This window comes from Protopterus annectens, chromosome 2.part1, assembly GCF_019279795.1.
Source record: "Protopterus annectens isolate FY-2018-M chromosome 2.part1, PAN1.0, whole genome shotgun sequence".
Lineage (NCBI taxonomy): Eukaryota > Metazoa > Chordata > Ceratodontiformes > Protopteridae > Protopterus > Protopterus annectens.
Window position 1 is genome coordinate 538,658,321 of NC_056729.1, and position 26,715 is coordinate 538,685,035.

The 26,715-nt window shown below is 43.8% G+C and overlaps 1 protein-coding gene across 1 annotated transcript in view; it reads left to right on the forward strand.

The window, feature by feature from the left end:
* The window catches only part of UVSSA (UV stimulated scaffold protein A), a 1,327,799-nt gene that overhangs the window by 335,491 nt on the left and 965,593 nt on the right, over window positions 1-26,715 (forward strand). The window contains exon 7 of the mRNA XM_044062324.1: window positions 16,724-16,833. Coding sequence (XP_043918259.1) covers window positions 16,724-16,833 — 110 coding nt within the window. The remainder of the gene's footprint in view (window positions 1-16,723; window positions 16,834-26,715) is intronic.

Sequence of the window (26,715 nt, forward strand, 5' to 3'; positions counted from 1 at the left end):
TTCAATACTTAACTGAGATGTTTCACAAGGGCCTTTCCTTTTCTTCCATCAAAATTCATGCCTCAGCCATTTCAGCACATTACAACACAGAACCACCCCTCTTCTCTCTTCCACTGCTGAAGCAATTCCTCAGAGGGGCCAAAAACTTAAGACCACCCAGGAGTGCCCCTACTCCTTAACTTTGTATTGGAAAAGCTCACTCTTCCTCCATTTGAGCCAGCTGCAAATGCAGAGTTGGAATTCCTTTCCTGGAAAATAGCCTTCCTTCTAGACATCACTTCAGCAAGAAGGGTGTCTGTATTACAGGCCCTTATGGCAGTGGAGCCTTTCATCATCTTTCATGCGGACAGGGTGTCCCTCATGACCAATCCCTCATTTATGCCCAAGGTGGTATCCAGTCTGGCCCTTAATCAGTCCATTAATTTGCCAACCTTCTTTTCTAATCCACAGAACAAAGGGGATTGAATACTGCACTCCTTGGACGTGCACAGACAACTTAAATTTTACTTGGACAGGACTAAGCCTCTCAGGAAATCTGAACAGCTGCTGGTGGCATTTGCTGCAGGGGCAGAGGGGAAGGCCATTTCAAAGCAAACCATTTCTAAGTGGATAGGCCATTGCATTTCTGCTATAAGCACCATGGAAAACCTACCCCACAGGGGATAAGACCACATTCTACCAGGGCTGCAGCTATCTCTACAGCCTTTGTCAGAGGTGTCCCTACCAGGGACATCCTAGAAGCTGCTACCTGGAGTTCTGTACATACCTTCACCAAGCAGTACCACTTGCCATTTTTTTCTAAATCCAGAGCTGGCTTTGCCACTGCAGTCTTGCAGGGCCTTTTAGCTGGTCCAAATGCTATCTAATTACCTACTTCCATCCTTAGCTTTGGGAATCTACCCAAATGTGATGACCGCAACAGTGAAACACGAAGAACATAGTATACCAATAAAATCGTCGCACAAGCAGTATGCAGACAATGAGAGCCAGTGAGCCCTGAAATATTCCAGTGTGTGCTTTAAGTCAAGCCAACACGTCCAGTTCAGTACAAGGATGCTTAAACTATATTCAGACATACAAGAAGGTATAAGTGCTTTTGTTCCAAAAATAAAAGCAGGAACTTCATCAGATACAAGGAAATTAAGGAAGTAAACTGTTCACAAACTCTCTCAAAGGATACTAAAATAGGATGGGTGGGGGGATGGTAAGAACTGGATACCTTGAGAGGTTGACGTACCTGTTCTACCCCTTGAAACGAAACCTGTAAATTCAATTTCCTCACATAAAGTTTTAAATCAGCCAGTGTGAACTCGATATTAGAAATCTGGGCAACAGGTTTAGAAACATTAGTTTCAGTAGTAATTTAACTAAAGAAGAGAGAGATGAGTTTAATTGTTTAAAACAACTTTATGGCATCAGAATAATGAAACCAGATAAAGGGGGTGGGGTTGTCATTATGAGAACTGCTGACTATATTAACAAAATGAAATCCATCTTGGGGACAGATACTTACTGTGAAAGTTCCTTAAATTAGTTAAATGGCACATACAATAGAATAAGGGAGTACATCCAGGACTTATTTATTGATGGTCTCATTTCAATCCACGAACTATACTATCTGACAATGGAATTTCCAATTACACCCACAATTTTTGGTTTGCCAAAACTATTTAAAAACATTCAACAACCACCCATGCATCCAATTGTTGATACCCGGGGATCAATCACGCACCCCTTAGCCAAATTTCTGGATACTGAACTGAAGAAGTTACTTTTGGATGAACCCCACATATGTATTGATTCCTGGGACTTCTTAAGGAAAATCAATAACACTTGTTTTAGGTCCGACTTTTTATTTATTACAACTGATGTAGTAGATTTATATTCTGTCATCCCACATTCCATTGGAGAGGAATGGTTTTGTGATTATTTGTTTTCTAAGGGAATACCCCAGGACAAAATCAATATGCACAAACAGATTTTGGATATGGTGCTTAGAAGCAACTTTATCTTGTTCGACAATCAGTATTTACAAACACAAGGGGTTGCAATGGGTTCAGCATGTGGGGAGCTGTACGCCAATATTGTCTTGTTGGAATGGGAAAAACGTACTTTGAAACAATCAACATATTTCCAATTCTGTCATACTTACATGAGGTATTTGGATGCCATGTTTATTTTATGGGAAGGCCCTAGAGACCAAATTGTTGAATTCTTTAACTATATTAACAACTCAACCTCCTTTTTGAGGCTCACATATATTGTTAATGTATGTGAAATTTCCTATCTTGATGCTCTGTTAAAGAAAGATCTGGAACAACAGAGATTTGTGGCTGAAAATTTCAGAAAATAAATCTATTCCAATAGTTTTCTGCATTTACATAACCTTTACGTTTCCATTTCCAAGCAGACCACCACTCTTGCCATGCATTACAACACAACCTCATATTCAGGTATTTCTTTAAGTAACGGAAAAACTTGTTGAAACCGCATTACCATTTAACCATCATCCCAATAGCTGTTACTAAAAATTACTGTAGGATCAGGAAAAAACTACTTCCACTGAAGTAGTAGACATATCTTTTAATTTACAGAAGAAAACCATGTAGTCAGTTTATGAACAGCTACAACCTTTTCTTCCAAGCAGACCACCACTCTTGCCATGCATTACAACACAACCTCATATTCAGGTATTTCTTTAAGTAACGGAAAAACTTGTTGAAACCACATTACCATTTAACCATCATCCCAATAGCTGTTACTAAAAATTACTGTAGGATCAGGAAAAAACTACTTCCACTGAAGTAGTAGACATATCTTTTAATTTACAGAAGAAAACCATATAGTCAGTTTATGAACAGCTACAACCTTTTCTGTAAGTGAATTGTCTTTCTGCACCTAAGCTGAAATTTTCCCGTCTAATGATTTCTAACTTAAATGTGCTGTCACCTTCAGTTTTATGATGTTCATCATGTTACCCTGCTGCAGTCATCACACTTGGGTTATCCTGTCGTCAGGCGGTCCCGCAGTCGGCCGGAATTCCAAAGTCTTGGTCCGGCGTCTGTTGCTGTCGCCTCTTCCCTGACGTCAGTGCGCCAGGGGTATATATAATGCAACCAACGCCATTTTCTCCAGTCTTTCTTGCGCGTGATGCCCGAAGCAGAAGCAGTTCGCAAGTGCCGGTCGGCCGACTCCTGAGATTTTCAAATTCGAATTTCAGACCGAGGTCTTCTATAAAGCTAAGTACCCCGTTGGGGAAACTTTTCTTGCCTCAGACCGATGTCAGAAAAAGTTAACAATTGTATTTCTTGTGGGAAGCAAATACCTCATAAGGAATTTCATTCTTATTGCATACCTTGCCTAGGCCCAGACCACGACGTCACTTCTTGTCGGTTTTGTGCTAGGTTTAATAAGAGTACTATTAAAAGACGCTTTGATTTCGCACAACACTACTTCGGTAGGAAATTTAACTACACCATGCCGTCGGAGCAACAGACTACCGGCATGCACAAAAAGCGCAGGGATAAGGACAGACAGCCCAGGCCTAAGCCAGATTCCGAGGCCTCGGCCGATCCGGTCTCCAGTCCTCAGTGAGGCTCCGACGCAGCCCCTGACTACTGCAGATCTGGAACCCGAGACCGCTACGGAAATTTTGACGGAATGTACCAGGCCAATGCAGCCTTTTACTTCAGGCCCTTCCGACGACTTTGCTACAAAAGACGTCGGTACTACAGAAACGCCATCGGTTTCTGAAGGCGTTTTCAGACCGACGACCCTCACCATTAAAACGTTTTCTAAGTCGAAGACTCCTTCTAAATCTAAAAGGACTGCACTTCAGTCTCCTGGTCAAGGCCCCATGCCTAAGAAACAGATGCTCAAAATGGCTGAAGATTTGATTTCTTTAATCAGGGGTTCCCAGCCCCCTCCTGACAAAAGGCCTAGACAAGAGGAAGATTATGTATCCTCTGAGCATATGTCCATTTCTTCAGACTCCTCTGAGGACCAAGACTACTCCTTCTCTCCTTATGAAGATTCTGATGCTGAAGACTCTATTCCCTCAGCTTCTCCTCCTGAAGAATTCTCCTTTGGGGAAACTTTACACACTATGAGGGAACATTTTCACTGAGAAGGTCAGGACTACTCTGATTCAAAGAAAAGGCTCAGAGAGTTTCTTTTACTCCCCCAACACAGACCACTTGCCATCCCACCAGTTTTGGACATTGTGGATGATGTCTATTTAGAATCCAGTTTCAACCCAGACTCTCTACCTCCTGCTCCGGCTAAGCCTGACAGATACTATAGAGTGCCTGATTCCCACAAATTTCTTTACAAAAGCCCTGTAGCTGACCCAGAGACTATCTCACAGGGTCCCAAGGGGGCTAAGGCTTCTATGGCTAAAAACCCAGTACCTTCTTAGAGGGATTCCAGAGCACTAGACAGGTGGGAGAAAAAGGTTTACACCTCAGCCACACTAGCTGTGAGGGCACTGAATTGTCAATTTCACATGCTTAAGTATCAGCAATTTCTAATCTCTCAGTTAAAGCAAAGAATAACCTCTCTCCCTCAACAATCTGAATTGAAAGAAGTACAGGATCTGTTGCACGCCACTGAGCAGGTGGGCAAACATACCTTACAATGTGGGTTTGATTCTTTGGAGGCCTCTTGCAGAGCAGTTGTCACTGGGTCTGTTATACGTAGGCATGCTTGGTTAAAGGAACAAACTGTGCCTGATCATGTTAAAGCAAAACTACTAGATGCTCCCTTGCAGCAAGATGTTCTTTTTGTAGTTAAAGCAGAAGTTGTTTCAAAGAAAATGGAAGATAAGGCAAAATCTATGCAGACAGTCAAAGATTTCCTACAAGTACAACCCCCTCGCTTCAGCAGAAACTGGCCAACAAGAAATTGGTCCTTTCCAGCCACTGACAGACCACAGAGGGGTAAATACAGACACCCAAGAGGCAGCGGACAACCACAAGCCCAGTATAAACCTCGCCAATGGGGCTCTAGAACACAGAAGGGAGGAGAAGACAGGTCTCAAACCACCAGAAGGCAAACTCAATGACTTGCACCTCATCTGGCCAAGCAATACACTCTTGGCAGCCACTTTGGGGGGAAAACTCGCACTTTTTGCAGACAACTGGCACATTGTCACAAAGGACAAATGGGTCCTAGACATAATTTTACGAGGATACAGATTCCACTTTCATACCTTGCCAATGAAAAGAGGAATGCCAAACCTGCCACAAAATCAATGGGCAGAGGCACAAAAGCAAATTACAGCTCTCATGGACATGAGAGCCATTCAACTGGTACCTACTCGAGAGCAAGGCCAAGGATTTCATTCAAGACTCTTTCTAGTACCCAGAAAGGACAATGCCTGGAGACCAATTCTGGACCTTTCAGTTCTAAACACTTACTTACAAGTACCCAAATTCAAGATGCTAACACTACAGCAGCTACTTCCCATGTTGGGCAAGGAAGCATGGCTAGTAACGTTGAACCTCAAGGAGGCATACCTGCATGTCCCTATCGGACAAAGTTACAGAAGATACCTCCGTTTCATTGCAGGTTCAACCCATTACCAATTCTCAGCACTGCCCTTCCGCGCCCAGAGTTTTCACAAAATGCCTGGCACCAGTAATTGCATACTGCAGACAAAGAGGAATTCAAATCTATCCATATCTGGACGACTGCCTCATCCAAGCAGAAAGCAAAGACATTTTCTTACATCATCTGGCCTTTGCAAAGCATCTTCTAAACTGCCTGGGGTACACAGTAAACGAAAAGAAGTAAAAACTAGTACCCTCACAAAAAATGACATTCCTGGGTGCCAGCTTGAATACAATGGCCCAGAAGGCTTATCTTACGCCAGACAAGCAACTACAACTGACTCAATATTTCAAGACAATGGCAACCAAGACCCAATTAACTGCAAGAAAAATTCTGCAGGCTTTGGGCTTCATGGCATCTTGCATACTAATAATACCATTTGCAAAGCTGCATATGAGGAAATTACAGTGGTACCTAAAAAGCGTATGGTCTCAACACGGCCACAGCTTGGACACAATGATATCTCTCATTCCCTGCCTACAACAGGAATTTCTATGGTGGTCACAGGCATGTCACCTCAACAAGGGTCAGCCTTTCACCTTGCCCCCAGCCAGGCAAACTATCACAACAGATGCTTCAGACTATGCCTGGGGGGCACACATGGCAGGACAATGCATTCAAGGCCTATGGACTGCAGATCAAAGAAATCTGCACATAAATCAAAAAGAGATGCTAGCTGTACATAAAGCTCTGACAGCCTTCAAGGATCTATTACATCCAGGACAACTTGCAGTAAAGATGGACAACAACACAGTAATGTGGTACATAAACAAACAAGGGGGTACACATTCTTACCCTCTATGCAGGCAAGCAATGACCTTATGGAACACAGCTTTGGCCTACCAAGTCCAGTAACAAGCTCAATTCCTGCCAGGACAGAAGAACACATTGGCAGACGACCTCAGCAGAAACATCAAGGATCCCCACGAGTGGAAACTAGATCCCCAAATATTTGCAATGATAACTCAAAAATGGGGCCTTCCAGACATAGACATGTTTGCCAGTCCTCAAAACTATCAACTGACAAAATTTTGTACAAGGACATTTCACCATCAAGCTTGGAAAGTGGACTCTCTCTCTTTCAGTTGGAAAAAACCTGACAGTGTATGCCTTCCCTCCATTGCCTCTCCTCACAAAGGTTCTTTTGAAAGTCAAAAAGGAGAGACCACGTCTGATTCTCATAGTCCCAGACTGGCCACGCCAGCACTGGTATCCGCTATTGAAAAATATGGCCCACAGCCCACCATGGATATTGCCTCAAATCCCCCATTTGCTCACACAACAAAACAATCAAATTTTTCACAGCCAGCTCAAAACTTTAAATCTGGCTGCATGGCAAATCATCTAAACATCCAACCAGCACGTCTTTCACAAGCAGTTCTGGATGTTATTCTGGAAGCCAGGAGGCCAAGCACCAGGAAGGCTTATTCGGACAAATGGAAAAGGTTTTGTGCCTGGAACCAAGCTAAAGGCCAAGACACAATTCAGCCTCACATGCCTCACATTCTACAGTATTTAGCTGAGATGTTGCACAAAGGACTTTCCTTTTCCTCAATTAAAATCCATGCTTCGGCTATTTCAGCTCACTACAACACGGATCCACCTTTATTTTCACATCCTCTTCTAAGGCAGTTCCTCAGAGGGGCAAAAAACATTAGACCACCCAGGAGAGCTCCTACACCAACATGGGACCTCAATTTTGTTCTGGAAAAACTAACGCTACCTCCCTTTGAACCAGCTTTCTCTGCAGATCTACAGTTCCTGTCATGGAAGACTGCCCTGCTCCTAGCAATAACTTCAGCTAGAAGACTCTCAGAGCTACAGGCACTAATGGCAGTGGAACCTTTCCTCATTTTTCATCAAGACAGAGAAATGGATAGGTCATTGCATAAGTTTCTGCTATACCCATCATGGGAAACCAGTTCCTGCTTCCATTAGATCCCACTCTACCAGGGCAACAGCTACCTCTACAGCCTTTCTCAGGGGGGTTCCAACCAAGGAAATTTTAGAAGCTGCAACTTGGAGTTCAGTACACACCTTTACCAAACACTATCACTTACCTCTTTACTCAAAGTCCAGGGCGGGCTTCGCCACTGCAGTTCTGCAGGGCCTTATAGCCTCCACTAACCCTCTATGACACCTCCCCGCTACCTTAGCTTTGGGATTCAACCCAAGTGTGATGACTGCAGCAGGGTAACACGATGAACATAGTACAGTTTTGTACCTACCATAAATGTAGATGTTCGAGTGTTCACCCTGCTGCAGTCCAGGTTACCCCCCCCTCCATCCCCTCTGATCTACTGGCTAAATCTCTTCTATGCCTTACTGATGTATTTGCTTATAGCTGAAGGGATTTTGTGTTTGTGCTGTGGTTACTCCTTTTGGTACTAATTACTGACCACCTTTTTGGGGGCACCTGACATCTGGGGCAAGAAAAACTGAAAAAAATGGCGTTGGTTGCATTATATATACCCCTGGCGCACTGACGTCAGGGAAGAGGCGACAGCAACCGACGCCGGACCAAGACTTTGGAATTCCGGCCGACTGCGGGACCGCCTGACGACAGGATAATCCAAGTGTGATGACTGCAGCAGGGTGAACACTCGAATGTCTACATTTATGGTAGGTACAAAACTGTACTTTCTTTGTAAACACATGTTGAAGTCACCTATCTCCAGTAAGAAAAGCTTTAGTTGTTTTAACAACTGTTACTAGTAATCAGTAGAACGTAATCATTTATCAGAACATCCTCAAGCAGACAGTGTCTAGGCCATATTAATATATTTTCAGAGATTTTCACATCAGTACTACCAAAATGCCTGAACAGTCATCTTCTCCCTGAACCAAAACGCAGTCTGCCCAAGATCATCAGTTTCTAAATCTGCTAGGGATATCAACCAAAATTAAACTGTCAAAAAAAGATAGCCTGGACTTACCTCCAGCTAATAACTAATTGTTCCTTAAGCTGCAATTTAATACTATTAATATTGAAACTACCTAAATGTAGTTTGACCATTCTCAGAGATTTTTCCTCTTTATTTCTGTTTCTGGGAATGCTTCATTTTCTGTAACTGATGTTGTTTGCAGTAGTAACCTTTTGTTCACCTTTTAGTAAAATGCTGCCTTCAAAAATTATCCCCTCACCGTCTTCCAGCACATCATATTAGTATCCTCATCTTGTTCACCCCAGCAGCATACCAGTGATTTCCCATTTTCACATCCTGAGTATACAAAGCCATCATTCTGTTTTCACCAGTAACATCACTAACATCAGCTTCAAGACCATACCCCCTCCTTTAACGTTCCCGTCAAACCAAAAGTGTAAAAGATTGTCACATTCCCAACATTGTGGTGTATATTGTGCTTTAAAATGTCCTCTTCCCCATTGCACGTATTACACCTATTAAAATTAAGTGTCCAAATTGTCCACAGAGGTAGTAAGTCATTGGATGCATAGTATATTGCTACATATTACTTGCAATTTGTCTAAATTAGTTTATTATTTACAGTTTTTCTAATCTGCTAATACCACCCATCCATCAGTCCAAAACCCCTCACAGGTCAGTTTTTTTAATGTACACCACTATATCCAGTTTGTCATCAGCATGTGTCTTAGAAAGTAAGGACATCCATTCTAAATTTAAAAAAAAAAGAAAAGAAAAAAAGACACATCTACAGTAATATAGCCACAACTTCAGTGCACGTGTGTTTTAGCAGTAAAGACATCGGCAAGTCTTCATGCTAATATAGAGTTCATTTAAAAAAATGAATAAAACCACATTACTGTCCAGTGTGACTTGTCTGCCAGCAGTGTCTTGAATCACAGCCTTTTCTTGATGTAGGGCTATAACTTGCCTTGCTTTATCCTCTGAACCGCTTCTTTTGATGAAGGCAACAGCAGCACAGAAATGGACAGTTCCTTCACTTCCTGCTTCTGCTAAGGAGGCAGATGATGCTGACAAATTCACATCATCTGTCCATAACCATGTGCTTATACCATCAGCAACAACCCCTTCAGGAACAGGAGCAACTTTAGAGACTGTCGAAGAAGAAAAAAACATGCACACTAGCTGAAGTCAACAGTGTAATGTTTTCATTCTCCTGAACACTGTATACCCAAGACTGGTCATCTTTCCTGTGGAGATCAGATTCTGCTAGCATTTCCGACAGCACACTTGTCTGTGAAACCTTGACTGTTGAATAATAACTCCATCCTTCACAATGTGTTTAGGTTCTGACAACAGTACTCCCTCTACTGACTACTCTGTTTCGGACTCTTCCGTTCCCCAGTACGCCTGACAGAAAATGTCTCTCCAACACCCCTTCGAAAAAGAGTAGGAGAATTTCACCAGAGTCCTGACCAGGTTTCAGTATTCATTATGAATATCATCTCGAGCCTCCCCTGAAAATATGCTGCAGGCCTAGTGGTACTAATCATGTCAAGGTAATATGTATGCATGCATAAGTACACAAATAATTGAAAAGTAAGCTGCCAAAAAAAAAATCCATTCTGTAATGCAAAATGTACATCTAAACAAACTTACTGTATTATTCTTCTAATGCTAACATAGTAAACTTTCATTTTTTCCTGCTATAGTAGTAGTTCTTAATATTTAAAGTTCTGTACTTTTATGTATTGTTGCATAACCATCTGAAACTCCTTGTTATGATTTTTTTTCCTGTTCTGTAATTTGGATCTTGATATGCTTAGAACAGTGTAGGTATAGATGTTCTTCGTTTTTCACTGTTGCATTCATTACATTTGGGTAATCTGCTTGCAGGTTGCTCTCAGTCTGCCTGATTAAAAAAAGTCTTGGGTCCTGCGTCAGTTGCTGTCCCTTCTTCCATGACGTCAGGTTGCCAGGGGTGTAAAACATGCAGCCGACACCGTTACATCAGTCTTTCTTGCCGTGCGGTGCCTGAAGCAGAAGCAGTTTGCAAGTGCCGGTCGGCCGACTCCTGAAATTTTCGTTTTCGAGTTTCAGAACCGAAGTCTTCAACTTAAAGCTAAGTACCCCATTGGGGAAACTTTTTCTTGCTCCTTACTGATGTCAGTAAAAGTTAATAATTGCATTACTAATTAATAATTGCATTACTTGTGGAAAGCAAATACCTCATAAAGATTTTAATTCGTACTGTATTCCTTGCCTAGGCCCTGACCACAACGTACCTTGCTGCCAGTTTTGTGCTTTATTTAATCAGTGCACTATCCATCGTTGGTATATTTTTGCCTCTAAAAATTTCGGTTCTCTGTTTAATTATACAGAAATGTCGTTGGTTAGCCATCCGACTACCGGGATTCTGAAAAAACACAAAGATAAAGGCAGAGACAGGCCGCCAAGGTCCAAAACTGCCGATGACGCTTCTCCTAAGCCAGTCGCCAGTTCACCGCGCAGCCCCTGATACCCGCTTCTTCTGATTTACAGGCCTCTACTGAGACCCATTCGGAGTCCGGTATGCCGTGAAATACTTCAACTATGGAACCCGCGGATGTCTCTACCTTGGATGGGTTCGGAGCCGCTGTGCAGGCACCAGCTTCTGAGGGTGTATTCAGGCCTACAGACTTGCATATTAAATCAACACCTCCTTCTTTACTAAGGCCTAAGCTCGATCCATGTCTAAAAAACTGACGGCCAGGCCACATGCTCAGGCCCCTATGCCTAAAAAACAAATGATAAAAATGGCTGAAGATCTAATAACTCTAATCAGGGGTAGTCAAACCCCCCCAGAGGCCTAGTGCTGAGCTTGATTATGAATCTTCTGATCAGGATTCTGTTTCTTCTGACTCTTCTGATGACCTGGATTTGTCCATACCTACTTATGAGGATTCTGATGCAGAGGATTCTATTCCCTCTGCTTCCTCTCCTGAGGATTTTTCTTTTGGGGAAACTTTACATACTTTAAGGGAGCATTTTCACTGGGAAAGCCAGGAATTTTCTTATTCAGAAAAGAGGCTTAGGGATTTCCTTCTTCTACCTCAGCATAGGCCTTTGGCTATACCTCCTGTACTAGACATTGTTGATGATGTTTTCTTGGAATCCAGTTTGGCCCCTGATTCCCTGCCTCATGCTCCTAGTAAACCTGACAGATACTACAGGGTTCCTGAGTACAACAAGTTCCTTTTCAAAAATCCTGTTGCAGATCCAGAGACTATTTCTCAGGGGGCCAAGGGCATTAAAGCTTCTACTGCTAAAAATCCTACCCCTTTTGATAGAGACTCCAGGGCACTGGATAGATGGGGTAAAAAGGTTTATACTTCTGCACCCTTGGCAATCAGAGCTTTAAACTGCCAATTTCATATGTTAAAACATCAGCAACATGTTATTGGACTACTTAAACAGAAAATGATGTTGATTCCTGACTGTGTGGAACATAAAGCTTTTCAGGACTTAATGCATTCTGATGAACAAGTTGGAAAACATACTTTGCAATGTGGTTTTGATTCTTTAGAGGCCTCTTGCAGGGCTGCTGTTACTGGGTCTGTGCTTAGAAGGCATGCTTGGCTTAAGGATCAGTCTTTGCCTGATCATGTTAAAGGTAAATTGTTGGATGCTCCTTTAAATCAGGACCGCCTGTTTGGCAACAAGGCTGAATAAGTTCTTAAAAGGATGGAAGATAAAGATAAATCTATGCAAACTGTTAAAGATTTTTTACAAGTGCAACCTCCTAGATTTAGTAGGCACTGACCCTCTAAGACTTGGTCCTTTCCAGTCCCTTCCAGGTCTTCTCAAGCCAAACCCAGACACAGCAAAAACCCCAGGTTTCAGTCCTAGGGGACTCTCAGAACTAAGCAGTGGAGGGCCTCTACTTCCAAATGTGGAAATAACAAGACACCCCCCTATGGTAAACAGTCTCAATGACTTCCTTTTAAAATTCCCAAGCACTTATCTTTTGACCGCCCCTTTGGGGGGAAAGATTGCTCTTCATGCAAAGAGCTGGGAACTCATAACCCAGAACAAGTGGGTTTTAAATATAGTGTCCCAGAGTACAGATTTCATTTCCAAACGTTGCCAACTCCAAATGGGTGGACAGACCTGCCCCCAAATCAGTGGGCAGAGGCTCAAAAACAAGTACTTTCCCTCTTAAGCATGGGGGCTATTCAGCTGGTACCAGAGGAGGAAAAGGGACAAGGTTTCTACTCCAGACTTGTTCTGGTACCTAGAAAAGACAAATCATGGCATCAAATCCTGGACCTGTCTACTCTAAACACCTTTCTGGAGATTCCAAAATTCAAGATGCTGACTCTTCACCAATTACTTCCTATGCTAGGCAAAGAAGCCTGGTTGGCAACACTATATTTAAAAGAAGCATACCTGCACATCCCAGTCAGGGTTCATAGGTTCATAAGGGAATCTTGCAGACGATACCTACACTTCAAAGCAAGCTGCACACATTATCAGTTCTCTGCACTGCCCTTTGGCTTGTCTACTGCACCCAGGGTATTCACAAAGTGCCTGGCTCCAGTTATTGCATTTTGCAGGCAAAGAAGTATTCAAATATACCCATACCTGGACGATTGTCTAATTCAGGCAGAAAGCCAGAGCATACTTTGGAATCATCTGGCATTTGTAAAAAGGGTTCTAACAGTTCTGGGGGTACACCATAAATGAAAAGAAATCACAACTGGTACCCTGTCAACAAATTACATTCCTGGGAGCAAGCTTGAATACAACTTCCCAGATGGCTTACCTCACGCCAGAAAAGCAAATTTATTTGGTAACCTATTTCAAGCAAGTGGCCACAAAAACCCTGCTATCTGCAAGACAAATACTACAAGCCTTGGGGTTCATGGCCTCCTGCATTCTTCTAATTCCATATGCAAGACTGCATATTAGGAAACTACAGTGGTATCTAAAAAGCCTATGGAGTCAACATTCTTACAGTCTGGAAACAGTGATCCCTGTCATACCTTGCCTACGCCTAGAGTTCCTCTGGTGGGCAGAGGCCTGCCACCAAAACAAGGGACTACCATTCACACTGCCCACTGCCACCCAAACCCTAACAACAGATGCATCAGACTATGCATGGGGGGCTCACCTGTCAGGGAAGTGCATTCAGGGCAAATGGAACCCAAGTCAAATGCACCTACATGTCAATCAGAAAGAAATGTTAGCTGTACAGAATGCTCTGACAGCATGGGGGTTGTTAGAAAAATATGTATTAACATGTGTGTGCAACGCTTATTTTAATAAGGGAAGATTAACACGTTTTTATTCTATATGCAGCATTAGTTCTGTTTGAAACTGAAAATATGCTTTTCTGAAATTGTGCTTTCTGACACTGCAAGATGCACTCTGACCTAGTTTGCTAGCACAGCAAAATACATGTTTATGCCTTGGAAATGTACTGGAAAGCAAGTGATTTTCTGCTAGGTCAGGAAATTAAAAGGAGAATAATAATAATTTCCGTAGAACCATTCATTATGGACAATAAGCTCTGTTCGTGTTGATGAAAAAGTGCACAAGTTGCAAGAAAGTTAGATACTATAAACAATGAACTGCTTCAGAAATCTGTACTTGCATTGTGCTTAAATTAGCCATAGTACCTAGACTTGTAACATCACATAGCAAGAAAGTTATAATTGACCGGTGGTTGTCAAGGCCATCCTGTTTACTGAAAAAATCTTTTTTAAACTTTGAAGAGTCAGCTAGAAATGTGAGAAACATCTGTAAAGTAACAGAATTGTGAACTGGTGATCTGCTACGTCAGTCGTAGTGGGCAATGTCTTGAAAGAAAGGTATAATAACTGTGACACTTCCTGATTTAGTCAGACAAACTCTGTAACTGCATTTTTTGTCTCCTTGCGCAAGAATAAAGATACCTGAACTGAACTTTATGCTTTTGGTCTTTTTGAAGTATTTTTCTCTAACAGGGGTACACATTCCTACCCCCTCTGCAGACTAGCCATGGCATTATGGAACACAGCCTTGAGCTACCAAGTGCACCTACAAGCTCAATTCCTGCCAGGAAAATTAAATGCACTGGCAGACAGACTAAGCAGAAACCTCATGGACCCACACGAGTGGAAACTGTAACCAAGGATTTTCAACATGTTGACAAGCGAATGGCGGAGCCCAGACATAGATCTATTTGCCTCCCCCCAGAACTACCAGTTGGACAAGTTTTGCACAAGGACTCCCCACAAACAAGCCTGGAACGTGGATGCTCTGTCCTTCAGCTGGAAAAACCTATCAGTCTACTACTTCCCCCCGCTGCCTCTGTTCTCCAAAGTTCTACTAAAAGTCAAACAGGACAAACCAAGAATGATTTTGATTGCTCCAGACTGGCCTCGCCAACACTGGTACCCCCTCTTGCGCAGTGTGTCGCAGTTATCTCCATGGCACTTGCCTCAGACCCCTTCCGTGCTGTCTCAGCAGGAGAACCAAATTCTGCACCCTCATCTTCCAACATTGAACCTTGTAGCCTGGCTAATCACTTAAATTCACTCTTATCATCCCTCAGCAAACCTGTGATGGATGTCATCTTAGAGGCAAGGAGACCTAGTACTAGAAAATCTTGTGCTGAAAAATGGAAAAGATTCTGTGCCTGGAACCAATCTCAAGGGATGAGCACAGCAGCGCCCAATTTACATCAGATTTTGCAATACTTAACTGAGATGCTTCACAAGGGCCTGTCTTTTTCCTCCATTAAAATTCATGGCTCAGCCAATTTCATCTCATTATAAGACAGAACCTCCCCTCTTCTCTCATCCTCTGCTCAAGCAGTACCTCAGGGAGCCAAAAACTTGAGACCACTCAGGAGAGCTCTGACCGCTGCCTGGGACCTTAACTTTGTATTGGAGAAACTCAATCTACCTCCTTTCGAGCCAGCTGCTACTGCAGATGTAAAATTTCTTTCTTGAAAAACAGCTTTCCTTTTAGCAATCACTTCAGCTAGAAAGACATCTGAATTACAGGCCCTTATGGCAGTGTAGCCTTTCATCATCTTTCATGCGGACAGGGTGTCACTCAGGACCAATCCATTCTTCATGCCCAAAGTGGTATCCAGTGTGGCTCTTAATCAGTCCATTCATTTGCCAACCTTCTTTCCCAGTCCACAGAACAAAGGGGAACGGATTCTGCATTCCTTGGATGTGCACAGACAACTTAGATTCTACTTGGACAGGACTAAACCTCGAAGAAAATGTGAACAACTGCTGGTAGCATTTGCTGCAGGGGCAGAGGGGAAGGCTATTTCAAAACAAACCATTTCTAAATGGATAAGCCATTGCATTCTTTTCTGCTATAAGCACCATGGAAAACCTATCCCCCAGGGGATCAAATCTCACTCCACCAGGGCCGGATCTACTTCTGCAACCTTCCTCAGAGGTGTTCCTACCAGGGACATCCTAGAAGCTGCTACCTGGAATTCTGTACATACTTTCACCAAGCATTATCATTTGCCAATTTTTCTCTAAATCCAGAGCTGGCTTTGCAACTGCTGTCTTGCAGGGCCTTATAGCTGGCCCTAATGGTATATAAACTCCTCCTCCCAACCATAACTTTGAGAATCTACCCAAATGTAATGACTGCAACAGTGAAACATGAAGAACATAGTATAGTTGTTTACACTTACCATAAATGTAGATGTCCGAGTGTATTCACTGTTGCAGTCCTGGTTACCCTCCCTCCAGCCCCCTAATTTCTTCTGGCTATACCTCTACTTTCCTTTACTATGCTTAAAAGCCTTTTTGGTGTATTTGCTTTTTGTTGGAGGTATACCTTTATGTTTTTATGTTTATTTGCTCCCCATTAGGGGGACACCTGACTTCTGGGGCAAGAAAAACTGATGTAATGGCATCGGCTGCATGTTTTATACCCCTGACGACCTGATGTCATGGAAGAAGGGACCAGCAACCGACGCAGGACCCAAGACTTTGTTTATCAGGCCAACTGAGGGCAACCTGCAAGCAGATTACCCAAATGTAATTACTGCAAAAGTGAATACACTCGAACATCTACATTTATGGTAAGTGTACACAACTGTACTTTTAAACACCATACAACCTCTATTTTTGCAGGGCTTGGTATTTTGTATAAGCACTGTATAAACTGCTAGGTGATTGGAAGATAGCTCGATTGTGCTTGAACTCCAGTTTTAATTTAAATTGCAGATTTAAGTGTACAAGAGTCTGAAGATAACACTGCCATCGTAGAAAACGTCAAGGACTTTGTGAAGCTGATCACAACAAAGTTTCTTCCATCTGTCAATAGTTGGATACAGGTTGGTGGACTTAAGTTATAAGACATTTTCGGTACTCAAAACGTAATCAGGATTATACCTAATCATTTCTTCAATGTCTTTTAAAAATTTTTGTTTTGTTCCTCCCCAACTTGACCATTAGGCCTCTTCCTTATCTACCCAGCAGTCTGAGAGGGAGGTGTGTATATCAGTTATCCATATTTACTTCTATATGTTTTGTAACTACATTTTGTGTGTGTGCATGTGCGTGTGCGTGTGTGTGCATGTGCGTGTGCTTGTGCGTGTGTGTGTGTGTGTGCGTGTGTGCGTGTGTGTGTGTGTGTGTGTGTGTGTGTGTGTACACTAGGCACACAGTAATATTAGCTTTGGTGTGAGGAGGTTCATCAATGTCAACAGTAATAATGATGCAGGTAGGCTTTAGGCACCTCAGCCCGTAAAGCTGTCCCAGGCTATATGCCCCTCCCTTGTACCCACAGTGAGTATGAGAAGACATTTTGTTCCACACTGATTTTTTTGCCATGCTATAAACAGTCTCCCAAGAAAAATAGACACTTGCTAAATTTCAGATTTCCATTATCTTTGTGGCAATTTTTCTTCTTTTTGCTTGATGTTTCTTCATTTATTCCAGCTTCAAATTTTTGGGTATTCTCCAATCTTCTTTTCAGGGCACATACTTTTTTTTGCCTCCCCATTTTTCCCTCTCTTGGCCTTATATTTTTTCAGTTTGTTCATATATATAGTACTAATAGGTTTTGGCATTTTTACTGTTTGACTTTAGGTAGCATTAGTCTAAAATGAAAATAAAGATTTTCATGAAGTGTAAATGTAAATATAAAATTACTCCACAAAGGAGGTATCCTGTTTGTGTGTGCAGTCTGTGAGAAAACATAATTGATTCAGTGTGTGACATGTGTACATCTTTCACCCCTTGTAATATTAGGATAAAATAAATATGTTAGTCATCTAAACTGGAAGAATCACTCATGCCAGTGATTTTTGAATGCTCGTCCCCAAATTTTTCTTCAGAGTTGACTCTGATGACCTTGAGAGCTATATCTGCTGCTATTGATGAGATTGCAGATTCTTCCAGACACAAGAAAAAGCAGAAACATAAGGCTGAAACAATACAGGCAGGCCTCTCCAGTTTTATCCTCACTCAAAAAAGGATAAAACTGATGATGTTTCTTCAGGCAGATCAGGTGATGTTGTTCTCACTTTGTCAAGATTGTGTTGGAAAGTCTACTGGCAAATTCATTAAATCTCTAAACTTAATATGTTCAACTGATTGAGAATTGTCTCCTATTAACAGACGTGCACCAGCTTCAGCAAGATCAAGGTCTTTTTCTGTCCCAGTTCATAAATCAACTCTGGCAAGTTTGAGGAGGCTTTTATTACATCCCACTTCCAGATATCCTTTGTGAAAGGGTTGTGGATGACTTCATCAGGACCCAGCAAAAAGATGTTTGCTGCCTGTAGATATAGAGCAAGTAAAGGCTTCTTTTTCTGTTAGGTGGGTTCCATAGTTATTTGTATAATTTCATATATGTGTTAATTAAGAGCATAAGAACAGCATGCAACTAGAAGTCCTTGGTCATTCCAGAATAGTGGCAGTACTACCATGCTAAGAAGAAAGCTGTGGAGAAATTGAAGAGATTCTACCATATTTCTATGGAAATTTTGTGTGTGTGTGTGTGTGTGTGTGTGTGTGTGTGTGTGTGTGTGTGTGTGTGTAAAGCATGTATGAAAGGCAGATATGGTGAATAAAGGGGCACTGGAAGACGCTGTAATTCACAGAGAGAGTAGTGAGCAAGAGCCCTGGGGGCCAGGTCAGAGGCTCAGCTCTGAAGGTGGCCTCTGTGCCATTTAATCTGTGATACAACACTGAAAGCTCATACCCAGTACAGCAGTGCACATGCCCCTAATGCTCTTGGTGCCAGGTTGTATTTTGTGAATTGAATGAAGTTAAACTTGTGTGTTCAGCCTTCTTGTACTTGAACCTGCTAAGTACCAATGATGTACGACTCGAGACAATCCATTTGGTATCAACTAGGACTTTTTTTCATATTTGGGTGGAAGTGCATAGCAACATTCCTTTCATATTTGGTTGGCTGTTGTGGAATTCAGACTGCTGTCGGTGCCGATTGTTACATTTTGGTGGCAGTGAGTGTCTTATTGTCTCAAATAGAACCAAATCATTTAAAAATTCTAGTTGTGTATCTCTTAATCTTATAAAAAGCTTGTTTTTGAAGTCTGTAAAGTGACCCTTGCTAAATGGTTGACCGAATACATATAATATTTTAATGGGAAATATAATAAGCTTGGCTGCACACCTAGGGCTGTCTGACTTAGAACAATGACTCTTTCTCAGTTCTTGCTTTGCAATGTAGTGCTGAATGACACTTGCGCAGCAGCTGGTTGGGGGTTGGTATAATGGTTAAGGTGTTTACCTCACAGACGCAATGTACAGAGTTTGATTCTCACTTTTGAAAGGGAAATTGGCTAGACTTAAAATGGCATACAAGAGCAACTAACTTAGTGTTTGCCTATGAAACTATGAGTTTATGAAGCTGCTTGATTTTTTGCTGAATACTTTTTCAGTGCACCATAAGCTGACTGTGATTTCTAGGTGTAGGTAATCCTTTTGGGCCTCAGTTTTCAGAAGTATATTACCATGAAGGAGACCACCCAGGAAGATGAGTTTGGTACTCTAGCCTGCTGTTGCCAAATATGGATATGTAAGACATGTACTTAATATAATGAAAATGAGCAGGTCCACACTTGATCAGTGTACTCACCCACACTTCCCCATCCCTCTTGCTGATTTGTTCCAGATGTTTTGAGTTTAATTTTGTGCTTCTTCTCTGTGTGGTATTCCAGAGCTCTGTAGAGCAAGGTGTTTATGCAGAACATTAAAGTAAAAAAAAAATAAATAAATAAATAAAAAGGAGAGGATAGTAGCCTGAGAAAATTTCATATGCCAAGGTGCCTAACAGCTGATATCATTAATTCTAATGATAATAAGGAGGGACTTGCTTATCCAGATTTATCATTATGGTAAGTACATATATTTTATGTCTAACATGGAGGACCATAACTTTAGGGATACTAGGTTGTATATATCTTCTCTGTTAATCAGAGTTCAGCACTTTTTTTGCAAAGTCCGTTGTTCAGGGACATCTGCACATCAGTATAGATGTTAGCTGTGATGTAATGCTCTGACTACATACTCTTTTCTAGGGCCCTTTGTTGCTTTTTTGCCCATTGCATTATTCAAATCATGGTTCTTTATTTGGTAGAGTCCTGTATTAACTTGTCTAAAGACCAGCAACATAATGTGTCTATATGGCTGTCAGATTAGCAGAGCTGAAATGCAGATTACAGGCCAGGCTTTGTCAGGAAAGTCCAAAATATTGGCAGTTGCAAGTTTCATAGATTCAACTCAGTTACTCAAAGGCAAAAATAGAAGACTTTTGAAGACTTTTTGACCTACTTCACAGGAAAGAAAATGGCATAGTTTGTAAGATTTTCACATGGAGACTGGTGGGATGTACCTCCTCACACTCCCAGGAAGAACTTAGGGTATTGCCATATGGACAAATGCTTGAAGAGTAGCTTCAAATCTGTCCTTCCTTGAGTTAAGTCTGGTGTCTGGCTGGCTGCCTGAACCCTGCCTGTGAGAAGTTCACCCTCTGCTAAGTGAGAGCTTCAGCCCAAGCCTGTCCTCACCTTATTTTGAGGAGGGGGTGACTGGGGAAGGCACACATTTTGCTCTTGCCCTGGGGGTGTATCCTAGTGATTTTCCACCACTGTGGTCTACTCTGGTTAGATGAAGCCAGTACTTGGCCAGTTTTAATCCATGCAGTGGTTCTTTTAAGTCAAACTGTTTCAGGCCTCTCCCCAGCAGTCTCTGTGTATGGCTGTCATGTGATTGAGTGTCAGTTCATGATCCTTTGACACCTATGCCAGTAATATGTGCTTATATTCATGGAATTGTATCCCGTTCGGTAATATGTATATGGTAATCCTCTGCAGTCCAGCTCCTTGCTGACTCTGAGGATCTTGAGACTAGTGTCTTGGAGTTGGACACAGTCTTTAAATGTGCCTCTCACTGCCTTGACACTGTGTTACCCCTGCTTTGAAGATGTTCTCAGATTTATGAGAAACAACTTGGAATGGCTTTGAGCTCATTCAAAGATGTATGTCTGCTCTAGGAAGGAATCCTGAGAAACCCTGCTTTTTCCCTTCCCCTGTAGCCAGAGATTTGAGATTCAGTCCAGGTAGCCTGAAGGTATCTTGACTTTGCTTCTACTGCCACCAAGCAGGTGAATGATCTTTTAAAGCTATCACCTGAGTGGACAAAGCAGCATGTCAAGCATCACAGTGCTGTCACTTATACAGTCTCTTCAATCCAGCATAGAATCCAGAGATGTCAGTATTTTGCCACCTTGCTATGGGCCAGTGAGTATCAGAGCTATAGAAAGGTTTGGTAAGAGAATGTACTGTAATATATTGGGGCTCAGGGCCCTTAGCTGTTATTTTGTCTGTCCCAGTTCCAGTAACACATGTTGAGAAAAGCTTTGAATAAGCTTGAGGACCTCCTGAGGTTTTGGCTGAAGAAGCTTCTCATGAGGCTGTATCTTTTGCTTCCATTGGGGGATACTGTCTCTCTAATAGTGACTGTGCTGTGTCTTTAGCAAAGGCTACAGGCCCTGGACTGTGCCTGTTTAGAATGGTGTGTCTGGAGCTGTTCTCCTTGAAGGAGCAGCTCAGGAATAAGATTGCAGGTGACCCTTTTCTGGAGAAAACTTTCTTTGTCAAGCAGTCCTTTGTCCTGGTCAGTGAGAAAACATGCCCTCATATCTGTGAATGGTCTTTTTGACTCTCATGCTACTTCTCTTTCCTCTTTTAGGCCTAGCCAGACCCTAAGGTGGAGCAAGACTTCTCATAACCCAGGGAAAGTCCTGCTGGCTGCCCTGTCATATTACTGATTCTGGGGTAGGACTGTCTGTGATGGTGAGAATTATTTCCGAGTTTACACCAGCTTGGAAATCCGTCACAGAGTAATAGTGTATCTGAAGTAGTTTACTTCATTTGGTCTTCAACCTGTGGGATACCATATCTGTATCGGATCCGAGCCGGCAACCTTACTAGCTTCTGCTCCAAGCTCCTTCTTTTACCCATAATACACCTCCACTACCTTCCAACCCCCAGATCTCGTTTACCATGGCTAGCTGAAGCATCCTGATCTCCAGAGCTCCATGTTGTAAGTGGGTGTAAAACTCTTAGAAAGTCTCTTTTTTTTCTTCTAACTTTAGGTTAGTGATAGTGTAGGTTCCCCTTTCTCCTCCCCTTGCTTGGTGCGTCGAGTTTTCTAATTTTAGAGTTGTTAGCTTATTCTTAGAGTAGTTTGTGAGTGTGTTTGCTCCCCCCCCCAGTGTGTTTTGTGTGTGTGTGTGTGTGTGTGTGTGTGTGGTGAGTGGGTGTTTCAGTGAGAAAAAAAAAAAAACTTTTCTGTTGCTTTTTCCACTGATACTGTGGCTGATAAGCCAATGTTTAAAAGATGCACTGAGTGTGGCCATAAGTTATTCCCTGTGGATGGCAACACTCTCTGTGTTATGTGCTTGGGTGTGGCCCATCTTAGTACAGACTGCACTATATGTGCGGGTTTTTACCCGCGCGCCCTCAAAGACAAGAAGGCTAAGTTGGCCCTGAAATGCTTTCTTCCCTCTTTTGAGGCAGTTGTCTCGTCTTCGGTCACATTGGCTGCTGTGGCCGCTTCTCCTTCTTCTCTTCCCCTGGCTTCTCCTCCTTCCCAGGCTGGGATTCAACCTCCCATGCCAAAGTATGTGGAAGCGGAGTAGAAAAGGGGCAGAGAGAAGGAGAGAGATTCGAAGTCTAGAGAGAAATGTAAGGTCCCTTCACTGGTCGAGACACTTTGGATCCTTGAATCCCCTCTGCTCCGATCTCCGAGGTTTTCCCCGGAGCCGGAGGAGACATGCTGTACATCTAGGGCCTCGGTGCCCTGACCCACAAGGTCGGAGTCCATAGCCTCGTCGAGGTCCACCCGGTCTTTATCTGAAGTTGACATGGATAAAATGATGAGGAGGTTCATTTGTACTCTGATCCAGATGGGTGTCTTGCCAGCCCCCTCTCCCTCAGGATGGGGGAGCTCACTTCCTTTTTTCCAACCAATTTCTCCGATCTGTCCACTGAGTTTGGAGTATTCGGATCCAAGGATGGCTTTAGTCAGGGCATCGGCACCGACAGTACCTGCTTCCTCAATGCAGACAGCTGCCTGGAGTGTGTCGGATCTGACCAGCTCAGATCTGAGCTGCTCTCTGAGCTGAAGCTTGGGTGTCGGATCCGAGGGAGTGGAACTTTTTTCAACGGCTCCGCCTTTGTCGGGCCAAGTTCCCTCCCTCGGAGCTCCATCCATTTCGGGCCCGGCTCTGATTCTCTTGTTGGACCTAGGGAGACCTGCTTCCTTATTGGTTCCACAGGAGGTTCGTTCTCCCTTGATGTTCATAGTAGAAAGGCTTCTCTCTGCTGGATCGAGACCCCTGACTGTCCCCTCGGACTCTGCCCAGACCCCCTCGGCTCAAACTACGATTCCCATCATTTTACCAGAGGGACAGCCCATGCTCGAGGAGCCCCAGACGGTTCCCGCTGAGGAACAAGTGGCTTGCGAGTTCCCCCAGAGGGTCCCACCGGAGAGGTGCCTCGCAAGCATACGTGCAAGAGGAGGCACTTGGACTCCCCTGAGTCCCTCACCGAGGTTACAGACTTGGATGATGGGGAAGGTTCCCCCAGGTCACCTCCTGAGGATGTCTCCTTTCAAGACATCATGGAAATCCTTCGCCAACGAGGAAGTTGGTCTGTCCCCAAACCTTCTTCTGACGAGTCCATGTTCCTGGAGGCTTTCGGCACAGGCCCATCTACTTCCTGGGTGTCCCCTCCTGCAGATCCTTTGGTTGACCTGGTCACCTTGTGGGCATAGAAGGAACCGGACACCGTGGAACCAATTCCCAAAAGGCCTGACAATATTTTGAGTCCACCTTTGGATAGGCCTGCATGGAACAAGGGCTCCCCCATAGATGCTATGGTGGTAGCAGCAGCCACAAAGAAGGAACTAGCCCAGGAGAGTTCCTTGGTTCATCCACCAGACACAGAGTTGCGGATGATGGACCATCTAGGGAAGCGGGTTTACTTTCAGCTACCTTTTCTATTAGGGAGCTGAACTACCTGGCCCATGTCACGAGACTCCCAACGTGACCTGGTAAGGAAGCTGGCAGAGTCTCCCCCTAAGTCCATGTCGCAGGAGGACAGGGACTCATTCTCTGCGAGGATGGCCACTTTGAAATTAGTCTCCAACACGTCCGTGCGACTCGTTTCACATGCTACTGAAGGAGCGGCTAGAACGGCTGAGTCCGGCGTGTCCATGAGGTGCAACACCTGGCTCAGATTGTCAATTTTTGGAACCTTTCAAGGCATCCTTTGCCAATGCCCCTTATGACAGCTCTACCCTTTTTGGTAAGACCATCAGAGACGTTAGTCCAGAGTGAGAAGGATGGGAAGACACTGTCTGCCATCAGGATCAGCTTCTCAAACCCTCAAAGGTCCTTTTCCCGGAACCAGAGAGGGCAAAAGAAGACGTGGTTCCAGAAGTCAGAGTATTCCCGGGACATTCAGGGTTTTTCTTCCCCCAGATGCAGAGTGGGGCAGAATGGATGCCGGCCCAGAGGCAGAGGGGGGTCCGAGGAATTTTGGGTCTCGGAACCTTTCTTGGACAGACTCGGACAGCAACCCTGAAGGGTGGCCAGACTGCTCTACTCTAGAGGCAGTCGGGACGATTGTCCTTGCACCTGGTGGCATGGGAGTCCATAACATCAGACCGCTGGGTGCTTCAGATCATATCCAGAGGATACTCTATCCCCTTTGTAGGTCTTCCCAGACACTTCCCGGATGTACTACCCACGCAAAGGGAGGCAGTAGCATAGGAAATTTCCAAGCTGCTAGAAAAATGAGCCATTCAAACCGTCCCGCCAGATAAGTCTGGATCAGGCTTCTACTACAGGTTCTTTTTGTTGCCAAAGAAAACGGGGGACTCAAGGCCCATTCTGGACCTATCTACCCTGAACCTGTCACTTGCCAAAGACAAGTTCCGGATGGTCACACTACAGTCCATCATGCCATACCTGCAAGATAGCGACTGGATGTGCTCGTTAGACCTCCAGGATACTTACTATCACATAAAAATGCACAGAAGCTGCAGGAGGTTCCTCCGCTTCCAGCTAGGAGTCTGTCATTACCAATTTTGAGCCCTACCCTTTGGTCTCACCACAGCCCTCAGGGTGTTCACCAAAATGATGGCGGTGGTAGTGGCTCACCTGAGGCTTCAGGGGATTCAGATCTATCCGTACCTGGACGATTGGCTCTTCACTGCTCCCACCAGGCGTCTACTCTCCCAAACCAGGGATTATTTCTTGATCCTTGCCCCGCATTTGGGGATCACAATCAACGCATCCAAATCATGCCTAGATCCTGTACAGGTGATGGACTACATTGGTGCAAGGATAGATACTTTACAGTGCAAAATCTTCCGGACCTCAGAGAGAGTACAAAACCTGAGGATGCATGTCTCTCTGATCTACCATTCTCATCTTCCAGTGGCAGGGCCTTAGGTTCAATGGCGGCGATATAACGCTTCTCCCGTGTGCCCGGTTACATATGAGAATTCTACAGTGGACTCTAGCTGTACAATAGTTCCTGTTGGAATTTCCATTGTCGTATCCAGTACAACTCATTCGAGTCTGTCGATCATCCCTCATATGGTGGATGTGTTCTCCAGACATTTTGGAGGGACAACTCTTTGTTCCAGCCCCGGCCCAAGCCACAGTGACTACGGATGCCTCCCAACTTGGATGGGGGGGCATTGTTCAGGCAGGACAGTCCAAGGCCTGTGGCCCTCTGTAGAGACCAGCTTGCACATAAATGTTCTAGAGATGAAGGCGATCCTTTTAACATTGCAGGCCCTTCATGCCTTTCTTCCTCTGGGAACTATTACAATTCAATCAGACAACATGTCAGTGGTCTAAACAGGGAGGGAACAGATCTTACCCCCTTTGTCGCAAGGCCATGAGAGTGTGGGAATGGGCTATCTCCACCAGTCGTTTTCTCATCGCAGTGCACATTCAGGGATGGTCCAAAATCCTAGCGGACAGGTTAAGTCAGACTATTCTGATGCCTTACGAATAGTCTCTGAATCTTTCAGTAGCAGAACAGATCTTCCGCAAGTGGGGTCAGCCTTGCTGCAATCTCTTTGCATCTCCTTCCAACGAGAAGTGCAGCGTGTTTTTCGCTCTGAACCCCCTGCCGGGGGAGGCCCCCAGAGATGCTCTAGTCCATGCTTGGCCTCCCGGTCTTCTGTATGCTTACCCTGCAGTACCTCTCATTCCGAGGTTTCTACAGAAAGCTTGTCGACTGGGGAGCAAGGTGATCCTCATTGCCCTGTTTTGGCCTTGCCAGGTATGGTTTCCTTCCTTTGGTCTCACCTTCTGACTCCGCCTTGGATCTTGGATCCCATTCAGGATCTTATTTCACACCCTTTGGAAGGTTCCTCATCCAAATCTGGACAGTTTGAAGCTCACAGCTTGGCTGCTCCAGTTCCCTTGATTGCTAGGACTCCGGGATTATCCTCCTCAGTTAGGTCTGTTTTAGTGGCTGCTCATAAGTCTTCTACCAGGAAGGTTTATCGCAGCAAATGGAAACGTTTTTCCCTTTGGGCCTCTCAAAGGAGTTTAGACCCCTTCACGGCTCCTATTTCCGCCATTCTTGATTTTATAGCTGATATTTTTCAACACGGAGCTAGTTCTTCTACTGTCAAGGTTCAGTTGGCTGCCATTT